This window comes from Salvelinus alpinus, chromosome 4, assembly GCF_045679555.1.
Source record: "Salvelinus alpinus chromosome 4, SLU_Salpinus.1, whole genome shotgun sequence".
Classification (NCBI taxonomy): domain Eukaryota; kingdom Metazoa; phylum Chordata; class Actinopteri; order Salmoniformes; family Salmonidae; genus Salvelinus; species Salvelinus alpinus.
In genome coordinates, this window is record NC_092089.1 from 6322351 (window position 1) to 6333738 (window position 11388).

An 11388-nucleotide genomic window follows, 5' to 3' on the forward strand; every position below is an offset into this window, starting at 1 on the left:
TGGGGAGGCAACCTAAGCCACAGAGGTACCAGTCAGCATTGGGGATGCAGCCTAAGCCACAGAGGTACAGTCAGCATTGGGGAGGCAGCCTAAACCACAGAGGTACAGTCAGCATTGGGGAGGCAGCCTAAGCCACAGAGGTACAGTCAGCATTGGGGATCCTGGAGTTCCTCTAGTAGAATAGAACAGATGAAACGTCTCCTCCCACATGGTCGATGAGATTACATTCTAAAGATGATCGGGGAACTAACTCTCCATTGGTCCATAGCTAAAGCTCCTGATCGTCTGGTTGGTCGTAGAAATAACAGTCTTGGTTGTTGGTACAGAGGGGATGGAGGAAGAGGCAGGTTTGAGTCGGGTTCTATCTCAGTTCATCGTCACGTTCTTCACAGCCATATTGGAGGTGAAGGTCCGAGGTTCCCACCTCCCCCCCACCCCACCCGGACTCGGGCCTTCGATGTGAAGGAATCAAGGAAGGATGGAATTGAGAAAAGAGGAGGTAAAGTAACGAAAGGCATCTTATTGGTTTAGACACAGGGTCAGCTGGGGGTCAGATGATAACTGTCTCCGTGTGATAGGCTGAGTAGGAGAATGAGGTGTGTTTGTGGGCGGAGCCGGATGAGGGCTGGTTGATAGGGTTGGAGGAAGAGGAGGAGGTGGAGGAGGAAGAGGTGGAGCAACTAGCCCAGCGTGACGGTGGGCGGCGGTTGGCTGGACAGGCCGGACGAGAGAAATTCTTCTGGACTGATGAGGAGCTGGAAGACACTTTACACTCCTGAGGGAAGAGACAGAGAGACAGAGACACAGAGAGAGAGAAAGAGAGGGGGAGAGACAGAGAGCGATAGAGAGGGAGAGAGAGCGAGAGAGAGGGGGAGAGACAGGGAGAGACAGGGAGAGAGAGAGAGGGAGAGAGAGCGGGGGAGAGGGGAGAGACAGAGAGAGAGAGAGCGAGAGAGAGGGGGAGAGGGGAGAGACAGAGAGAGAGAGAGCGAGAGAGAGGGGGAGAGGGGAGAGAGAGAGAGAGACAGAGCGAGAGAGAGACAGAAGGGGAGAGACAAAAAGAGAGAGGGGGAGAGAGACAGAGAAAGAGAGAGAGACAGAGCGGGGGAGAGAGGGGGGGGGGGGAGAGAGACAGAAGGGGAGAGACAAAAAGAGAGAGAAGGGGGAGAGAGAACGAGAGAGGGGGAGAGTGAGAGAGAGAATTAACAAACATTCCAATTCCTCACTCCAATCAGTCATAAGAACATTATTCCTCACAGGAACAGCAGGCTACATTTCTCCAGGTCATCTGCAGCCCATCGACTCCATTTCCCTTCAGAATAACATTTGAGTTGGAATACTTTCCATATGATCTCCTACCTTCGTCCTCTGTAGCCCTCTTGAGCACCTACTCTACTTCTTGGCTAGTGTCAGTCTGTTGGATAGAGACGGCATACTGAGAAAGTGATACTTCAAAAATAAATAAGCATTATGTAACCTTTATTTAACTAGGGCAAGTCAGTTAAGAACAAATTCTTATTTATAATGACGGCCTACACCGGTCGAACCCGGACCGACGCTGGGGCCAATTGTGCGCCGCCCTACGTGACTCCCAATCACGGCCGGGTTGTGATACAGCCTGGATTTCGAACCAGGATCTGTAGTGACACCTCTAGCACTGAGATGCAGTGCCTTAGACCGCTGAACCAGGGTCTGTAGTGACACCTCTAGCACTGAGATGCAGTGCCTTAGACCGCTGAACCAGGGTCTGTAGTGACACCTCTAGCACTGAGATGCAGTGCCTTAGACCGCTGAACCAGGGTCTGTAGTGACACCTCTAGCACTGAGATGCAGTGCCTTAGACCGCTGAACCAGGGTCTGTAGTGACTCCTCTAGCACCGAGATGCAGTGTCTTAGACCGCTGAACCAGGGTCTGTAGTGACACCTCTAGCACTGAGATGCAGTGCCTTAGACCGCTGAACCAGGGTCTGTAGTGACACCTCTAGCACTGAGATGCAGTGCCTTAGACCGCTGAACCAGGGTCTGTAGTGACTCCTCTAGCACTGAGATGCAGTGTCTTAGACCGCTGAACCAGGGTCTGTAGTGACACCTCTAGCACTGAGATGCAGTGCCTTAGACCGCTGAACCAGGGTCTGTAGTGACACCTCTAGCACTGAGATGCAGTGCCTTAGACCGCTGAACCAGGGTCTGTAGTGACACCTCTAGCACTGAGATGCAGTGCCTTAGACCGCTGAACCAGGGTCTGTAGTGACACCTCTAGCACTCAGATGCAGTGCCTTAGACCGCTGAACCAGGGTCTGTAGTGACACCTCTAGCACTGAGATGCAGTGCCGTAGACCGCTGCGCCACTCCGGGAGCCCAGCATTTAATGTGTCTTTTGAAAGACATTTTCCCAGATGTTCGCAGGGAGATCACATACATGGTCAACACTGCGCATGTCGATTCAAGTGTAAATGACCTTCAAAAGTCTGTTATAGTGCACCGCACTATAGTGCACCTTGTATCGAATCCCGGCCTAAGATAGTTAACCTTTAAGTGCAGGGGGCTAAATCAGGGTGACAGAGTGTTTCTGGGTCGTCTAAAAACAAATCTACTTTGAAACAAAAGTATCCACCTCACACACACGGTTATGGATTTAACAAAAGTGTAACGATCGTTGCGGGCTGAAGGAGAGGAGGACCAAGGTGCAGCGTGGTAAGTGGTCATATTTTTAAATAAAATTCAAAAACACTTGACAAACAAACAACAAAAACGACACACGAACAGTCCTGAAAGGTGAAACTAAACAGGAAACAGGAAACAACCACCCACAAACAAGAGTGGGAAAAACAAGCTACCTAAATATGGTTCCCAATCAGAGACAACGATAGACAGCTGCCTCTGATTGGGAACCACACCAGGCCAAACAACATAGAAACAGAAAACCTAGACCTACAACATAGAATACCCAGACATAGAATAAACCACCCACATCACAGCCCTGACCAAACTAAAAATAGAAACATACAAAGCAATCTACGGTCAGGACGTGACAGAAAGAAGACGCCTGTACCGTGTCCGTTTGCATCCCAATATTACACTTTATAAAATTCAATTCAATTTAAAGTTGCTTTATAGGCATGACGTAACAATGTACATATTGTCAAAGCTTACTTTGGATATTTACAATAATAAGATAATAATAATCAATATTGTCACACGGGACAACAGTAAACAACAATAACCAAGGGTCAAAATAACCACACATTCAACAATAGCAATAAGTATAGAGGACATGTGCAGGTTGATTGGTCTGTCAGACACGGTCCCTCATCGTATGGCAGGCAGCAATGTAGTTTATACATCACAGAAGACTGAAATATAACAAAACTGTTTGACATAGAAACACCAGATTTTCATCGGGTTTTTTGAAATAATGTTTATGAAATTATGAAAAATATGAATACCATTCAACCCATGAGGCTTTTGGTCTTTGACTGCAGGACAGCGCCTCATACAGCCCTAAAGCTAATCTGTCCTCGATCAAGATGACATGAACAAATATTCCAGTCAGAGCGATGACCGTCTCATTCCGAGCTTCTAGTTCCACTGCATTCTCTCTCTCAATTCAATTCAATTGACTTTATTGACATGGCAAGTTATTATTACTTACATTGTCAAAGTATACATATCGAAAAATTTAAATAAAATATATATGTATATATACACACAAAATATATATATATTTATATATAAATAAATGGTGGGACTAACAGTAATAATAATAGTAGTAGTGGACATGGGATTACCATTAATAACAGCTACAACAACAATATTAATCAGAACAACAATACATTAAAGCAACAGTAGTAGACCAGTGTCAACATGACTGAGAAGACACATGACCTGGTACGAAAGACAAAACAAAACTAAGCTAAATGGGAAATATTATCAACATTTCTTTGCATTTTTCACTGGCTGTCCCTCAGGCTGTGGCAGGAGGACACATATTTGGCTGCCAAAACTGCACATTTTGGCTTTTCACCCAACAAATATTTGAATTTTTCTTCATCTTTTATAGTTTCAAATTCTTTGTATTGAATTATAATTTTGGGAAAGAAATATGCTCTTAGGTCTGAGTATGTGTCACAGTGTAGTAGGAAATGCACTTCTGTCTCTACCTCTCCCCTGGAGCAGAGTGAGCACAGCCTGTCCTCTCTGGGCAGCCAGGTTTGTCTGTGACGACCGGTCTCTATAGCCAGACTGTGCTCACTGAGTCTGTACCTAGTCAATGTTTTCCTCAGTTTTCTATCAGTCACAGTGGTCAGATAGTCTGCCACCATGTACTGTCTGTTTAGAGCCAAATAGCATTGAAGTTTACTTTGATTTTTTGTGGTGTCTTTCCAATAGGTTATATATTTTTCTTTTTGTTTTGTGATGATTTGGTTGGGCCAGATTTTCTGAGTGCTGTCCCGAGGCTCTATGGGGTTGGTTTGGGTTGGTGAACTGAGCCTCAGAACCAGCTGGCTGAGGGCTGTCCCGAGGCTCTATGGGGTTGGTTTGGGTTGGTGAACTGAGCCTCAGAACCAGCTGGCTGAGGGGACTCTTCTCTGGTTTCATCTCTTGACATTGTAGAGCTGTGTGATGGAATGTTTTAGGGTCACTTGTTTTTAGATGGTTGTAAAATTTGATGGCTCTTTTTTCTATTCGAATGAGGAGGGGATATTGGCCCAATTCTGCCCTACATGCGTTATTTGGAGTTTTTCTTTGTACTTGCAATACAGTCTTGCAAAACTCTGCATGCAATACTTCAATTGGATGTTTGTCCCATTTAGTAAATTCATTATTAGAGAGTGGACCCCATACTTCACTGCCATATAGAGCAATTGGTTCTATAACTGATTGAAAAATTTTGAGCCAGATTCTAATTGGAATTTCAATTTTGATGTTCCTTTTAATGGCATAGAATGCTCTTCTTGCTTTGTCTCTCAGCTCATTCACAGCCATGTGAAAGCTACCTGTGTTGCTGATATTTAGTCCTAGATATGTGTAGTTTTTGGTGTGTTCTAATAGAACTGTGTCCAAATAGAATTTATATTTGTCATCCTTATTTCCGGACCTTTTTTGGAATATCATTATATTTGTTTTTTTTAGGTTAACGGTCAGAGCCCAACTCTGACAGAACCTGTGAAGATGATCTAGGTGTTGCTGTAACCCCTCTTTAGTGGGAGACAGCAGCACCAGGTCATCTGCGTACAGCAGACACTTGATTTCAGTGTTGTGTAGGGTGATACCAGGTGCTGTCGATTCTTCTAATGTTTTTGCCAATTCATTCATGTAGATGTTAAATAGTGTTGGACTTATTGGGCAGCCCTGTTTCACTCCCCGCCCCTGAGAGAAGAAGTCTGTTTGCTTGTTGCCAATTTTAACCGCACATTTGTTTTTAGTGTACATTGATTTAATAAAATCATATGTTTTCCCTCCAATACCACTTTCTATTAGTTTATAAAAAAGACCTTCGTGCCAAATTGAATCAAATGCTTTCTTGAAATCTACAAAACACGAGTAGATTTTGCCTTTGTTTTGGTTAACTTGTTTATCAATTAGAGTGTGGAGGGTGTAAATGTGGTCTGTTGTACGATAATTTTTTAGAAATCCAATCTGGCTTCTGCTCAGGACGTTGTGTTCGTCAAGGAAATGATGTAGTCTGCTATTTATAATACTGCAGAGAATTTTCCCCAAGTTGCTGTTAACGCATATTCCTCTGTAATTATTTGGGTCAAATTTGTCTCCATTTTTATAGATTGGTGTGATCAGTCCCTGGTTCCAAATATCGGGGAAAATACCTGCAGTGAGGATAATGTTGAAGAGTTTGAGTATAGCCAATTTGAATTTGTGGTCTGTATATTTGATCATTTCATTTAAAATCCCATCAGCACCACAGGCCTTTTTGGGTTGGAGATTGCATATTTTTTCCAATAATTCTTCTTCTGTAATTGGGGTATCCACAGGATTCTGATAGTCTTTGATTGCTAATTCAAGGATTTGTAATTTTTCTTGTATATCTTTTTGTTCTGGGCTCTTTGTTATATTGCTGTAGAGGTTTGCAAAGTGATTTCTCCACATATCCCCATTTTGGATAGCCAACTCCTCATGATGAGGTTTGTTTAATTTATTCCAATTCTCCCAGAAGTGGTTTGATTCTATGGATTCCTCAATTCCATCCAGCTGATTTCTAATGTGCTGTTCCTTTTTTGTTCTTAGGGTGCGTTTGTATTGCTTCAGTGTTTCCCCATATTGAAGGCGTATATTTTTGTTGTCTGGTTCTCTGTGTTTTTGATTAGATATATTTCTCAATGACTTTCTTAGATTTTTGCAATCATTATCAAACCATTTTTCATTATCTGTTATTTTTGGTTTGCTCTTATGCTTCTTTAGATTAGCCAAGGAGGCTAATTTGTCAAATATAAAGTTTATGTTCCTAACGGCCAAATTTACACCTTCATTGCTGAAGGAGAATGTTAAGGCTAAAAAGTTGTCCAGGAGAGATTGTATTTTTTGGCTACTAATTGCTTTTTGGTAGATGTCTGTACTGTTTGCACTCCATCTATAGGCTTGTTTAGTACCATGTAATTTATTGGGCCATGATGCTTCATGGTTGGGTTCTGCTCTTCTCAGATACACTGTGATTTTACTGTGGTCTGAGAGAGGTGTTAGTGGGCTGACTGTGAAGGCTCTGAGAGACTCTGGGTTTAGGTCGGTGAGGAAGTAGTCTACAGTGCTGCTGCCAAGGGATGAGCTGTAGGTGTACCTACCAAAAGAGTCTCCTCTCAGCCTGCCATTGACTATGTACAGACCCAGTGTTCGACAGAGCCTCAGGAGCTGTAATCCATTTTTGTTTTTCACTTTGTCATAGTTGTTTCTGTGGGGGTATGTGGGGAGGGAAAGGTTGTTGCTTCCTGGTAGGTGTTTATCCCCATGACTGTTAATAGTGTCTTGTTCTTCTGCTATTCTAGCATTCAGGTCTCCACAGACCAGTACGTTGCCTTGGGCCTGAAAGTGACTAATCTCTCCCTCTAGAATGGAGAAGCTCTCTTCGTTGAAGTAGGGTGACTCTGAGGGGGGAATGTATGTGGCACAGAGGAAGACGTTTTTATCTGTCAAGATAGCCTCCTTGTTGATTTTTAACCAGATAAAGAATTCTCCTGTTTTGATCAATTCGATTGAATTAATTAGTTCAGATTTATACCATATTAGCATTCCCCCTGAGTCTCTGCCCTGTTTGATTCCTTTTAATTTAGTGGATGGTATGATTATCTCCCTATAACCTAGTGGACAGCCAGTGGAAACATCACCTCTGCACCATGTTTCCTGTAGTACTAAAATATCAACATCATCAATTTCTTTCAGGAAGTCTGGGTTTCTGCTCTTTAGCCCAAAAGCAGAGGACTTCAATCCTTGTATATTCCAACATGCAACGTAAAAAGACTTCATAACTTTTTTTTTTTCTCTTTTCTTTACCTTTCAAAATGAGACAAACACTCACAATCCAAGAAGAACCATTAAAATAGGATTTTTCAATTAAAGTAAACTCTTATTTTGCAAATGTGATTTGTTTATCATTTAAGATAGAATTTGTGTCATGCCACTTGGGTGGATGTAATGTGAGAATGGTGGAGTTCTTGTGCTCATCTTACCATGACCCTCGGCCCATCACATGTGAGCATAGTAGACTCAGCATTTGTTTAATGTCACTCATTTGGTTGGTGGGGGCTGGGCCAGTTGCTCCTCTCACAGCCTGTGCGTAGCTCTGCTTGCTGGGCTGTGGCTCCTCCAGGTGTGGGTCTGCGGTGGGGAGGAGGGGGGTGGTAGGCCTCATCTGGGTGGCTCTGAAGCTGGGCTGGGGTGGTCTGTGCTGCGCTGGCTGTGGTGGGCATTGAGGTTGGTGGTGCTGTGGTCGTGGCTGGGGGGTCCAGGGTGCTGGTCCGGGATGTTGTCTTGGTGATCTCGGCGGGGTGGAGATTGCTCCGCTGTTCCTGGGTGGAGAGGTCGGGCTGCGGTTTAGAGCGACGTCCTTGAGAGTCTTGGCAAGGATGGGGACTGTCTCCCTGTACAGGTGAACATGGTCATAGAGACAGTCCAGATCGAGGGTGGGATGGTGGGCCAGGTGTACATTGGGTCGCAGGGCACAGTCCCGGGATAGGCTGGCATTTATTCTTTGGATTGTGGCAGGGTGGAAGTCCCTCCTCTGTAGAAGGGTTGACACTATGATTCTTGAGTTGGGGAAGATTGCGGAGGCCTTCTCAATCACTCCCCGTAGTGAAGTCGCCACCCTCTCCTGCTGAGCACGCAGGTCGTTGCTTCCGGTATGTATGATTATGTGGCTTGGCGACCCGAGATGGTTCTTATCAAGCAGCTCCATGGCACTTTGCGTTGTTGGGCACCACACCTTTCTCGTTTTGTGTCTAGGGAAAAGTTTCTTCTCCTGAACATACTTCCCATTTGAGTCCATTAACAGGACGATGTCAGCCAGTGTTTCTTCTGGACTGGGGGGGCAGAGGGGGGGCTGGTGGGTGTTGGAGCTGGGGTGTGGCTGGTCTGTGTGGGTGCCACTGTCAGTGGGAGGCTGTTCTGTGGGTTGGGGAGGAGGGGTGCAGCAGCCAGGGCTGGGGAAGTCTGGCTGGTTGAGCTGGGCTCCTCTGCTGTGTGAGGGCAGGTCATAGGGTGGTGATCTATCTGCTCCTGCAGCCTGTCCTCTGCTCTCTTTCTCTCCTGCAGCTCCTCTCTTAGTGCGGTCAGCTCCTTATTGCTGCTCTGCCTGTCTTTTTGGAGCTCTCTCACCTCCTTTGTTAGATCAGCCAGCTCTCTCTTGAGTCCGTCTCTCTCTTGCTGAACCTCTTTCAGCTGTGTTGCAAGGCTGCTGTCCTGCTCTGTCCTCACCTTGGTTAGGAGCTCCTCTAAGGTGTGGTTGTCTGGTTGCTGTTTGCTCACGCTCTCCCTGAGCAGGACCACCTCCCCCTCCAGTTTGGTGAACTCATCCCTCATGGCAGCCATGGTGGTGAGGAGGGCCTGAGCCTGCTCTGCACTGAGGGGGTCGCTCTCCTCCTGGGGCGTGTCCTCCACTATGGTGGAAAGAGAGGTGCTGGATGTGCCTTTTTGGGTGGGGAGGGTAGGGGTGAGGGTGGAGTTTGTGTTGTGGGAGGGCATGTCACTGGTGGTGTCCTTCTCTCTCTCCGCTCTCTCCTTAATGGTCTGAAAGTCTGTTTCAAACAGCCTGATGTTACCTTGCACCATGACAGTCCCAGTCTTGTAGAGGTTGATTGTTATCATGGTGCTGTCAGGGTCGTCTGTCTCTTTGATTTTCAGCTTCCACCCATTACAGATTCCCTCTTTCTTTATGCATGGGTAGTGAGAGCAGACTGCTGAGCGCCATGCATTTGGCTGGTCAGTGAGGAAGATGAGATTACTCACGTCACCGTTTTTGTAGAGGTCTGCAAAAAGGGTTTCTGGCCTCTTCTCTAGTAGTTTCTGTTTGAAAGCTTTCCTCATTGTGTCATTTTTGACCTTTTTTGGGTAGAGAATGGATTCTGCGCTGAGGGGGAGTGGGGACATGGTGTCTGTGCGCTCTGCTACTACCGCTACTGCTGCGCTGTTCTGCTGCCCCGTTGCCATGGCAACCGATTTGTTCGTCTGCTGTTCGCGCTACTTTCAAAAAACAGCAAATATAGTGAAAAATCCTCACACAAAAGACTGAAGATATGTTTACAGTTAGTCCGTGCTCCTTTTTGTTTTACTCACTCAGTTTGGTCGTTTGATGTAGTTGTATTAACTGACCTTGCTAGGTTTGTTCTAGCTCGTTTCTTATGGCTAGCTTGTTAGTCTGCTGGCTAGGTCTTTGATGTGTAGCTAGCTATCTAGACTCAAAACTTCTTAACTTGAGGCGCCAAGTTACTTTTTTTTCTATTCTGAATGTATAGAGTTGTTGTTCATCACTTCTTGTCTGGAATTCTTCTTCGATTAGAGTGTTTATCTCATTCTAAAAACCAAAAAAATCAAATATATCAGGAGCTCATGTTGAGCATGACTCTCTCTCTCTCTCTCTCTCTCTCTCTCTGTCTCTCTGTCTCTCTGTCTCTCTGTCTCTCTGTCTCTCTGTCTCTCTGTCTCTCTCTCAATTCAATTCAATTCAAGGGGTTTTATTGGCATGGGAAACATGTGTTAACATTGCCAAAGCAAGTGAGGTAGATATTATACAAAAGTGAAATAAACAATACAAATTAACAGTAAACATTACACATACAGAAGTTTCAAAACAATAAAGACATTACAAATGTTATATTATATATATACAGTGTTGTAACAATGTACAAATGGTTAAAACACACAAGTTAAAATAAATAAGCATAAATATGGGTTGTATTTACAATGGTGTTTGTTCTTCACTGGTTGCCCTTTTCTTTCTTGCTCTCTCTCTCTCTCTCTCTCTCTCTCTCTCTCTCTCTCTCTCTCTCTCTCTCTCTCTCTCTCTCTCTCTCTCTCTCTCTCTCTCTCTCTCTCTCTGTCTCTCTGTCTCTCTGTCTCTCTGTCTCTCTCTCAATTCAATTCAATTCAAGGGGTTTTATTGGCATGGGAAACATGTGTTAACATTGCCAAAGCAAGTGAGGTAGATATTATACAAAAGTGAAATAAACAATACAAATTAACAGTAAACATTACACATACAGAAGTTTCAAAACAATAAAGACATTACAAATGTTATATTATATATATACAGTGTTGTAACAATGTACAAATGGTTAAAACACACAAGTTAAAATAAATAAGCATAAATATGGGTTGTATTTACAATGGTGTTTGTTCTTCACTGGTTGCCCTTTTCTTTCTTGCTCTCTCTCTCTCTCTCTCTCTCTCTCTCTCTCTCTCTCTCTCTCTCTCTCTCTCTCTCTCTCTCTCTCTCTCTCTCTCTCTCTCTCTCTCTCTCTCTCTCTCTCTCTCTCTCTCTCTCTCTCTCTCTCTCTCTCTCTCGTCTGATAATCACTGATTGACTCTCACGCTTTCAGAAACATTTGCATGACATTAAAGCAGTTTAGTCTAAAAGGAGGTTTCATTCTTGTGGGGGGGGGCTCAGAGGCAGCTGGCTGACTAGAGATATTTCTGTAATTACACAACACACAGCATAGGACCAGAAACCTACCGCTTCCAACTGAGAGTGAGGGTGAGGGAGAGGGGGTGCCAGAGAGAGAGGAGGGGAGGGGGGGGGAGAGGGGGGGTGAGGGAGAGGGGGTGCCAGAGAGAGAGGAGGGGGTGAGAGAGGGGAGGGGGCGAGAGAGAGAGAGAGGAGAGAGAGAGAGGGGAGGAGCGAAAGAGGGGGTGAGAGAGAGAGAGAGGGGGCGAGAGAGAGAGAGAGGG

The 11388-nt window shown here is 44.9% G+C and overlaps 1 protein-coding gene across 2 annotated transcripts; it reads right to left on the reverse strand.

The window, feature by feature from the left end:
• Positions 1–657: 657 nt before the first annotated feature.
• LOC139572809 (fibrinogen- and Ig-binding protein-like) lies at positions 658–10500 on the reverse strand. 2 transcript variants are annotated; one of them, XR_011674492.1, is made up of 2 exons: positions 1360–6249; positions 658–775 (listed from the first exon to the last, which is right to left on the reverse strand). XR_011674492.1 is itself a non-coding variant. In XM_071395591.1 (2 exons), exon 1 carries the CDS (start codon positions 9649–9651, stop codon positions 8491–8493), a length of 1161 nt encoding a protein of 386 aa, XP_071251692.1. In that variant the 5' UTR covers positions 9652–10500; the 3' UTR covers positions 702–775; positions 7677–8490. The 2 variants fall into 2 exon arrangements, 1 of the variants encoding a protein (XP_071251692.1); XM_071395591.1 differs by lacking the exon at positions 1360–6249 and adding an exon at positions 7677–10500 and having other exon boundaries at positions 702–775.
• Positions 10501–11388: the final 888 nt, after the last annotated feature.

Excerpts from the sequence above, each read along its gene's own strand:
- LOC139572809 (XM_071395591.1), bottom strand. The coding sequence starts at position 9,651 with ATGGCAACGGGGCAGCAGAACAGCGCAGCAGTAGCGGTAGTAGCAGAG.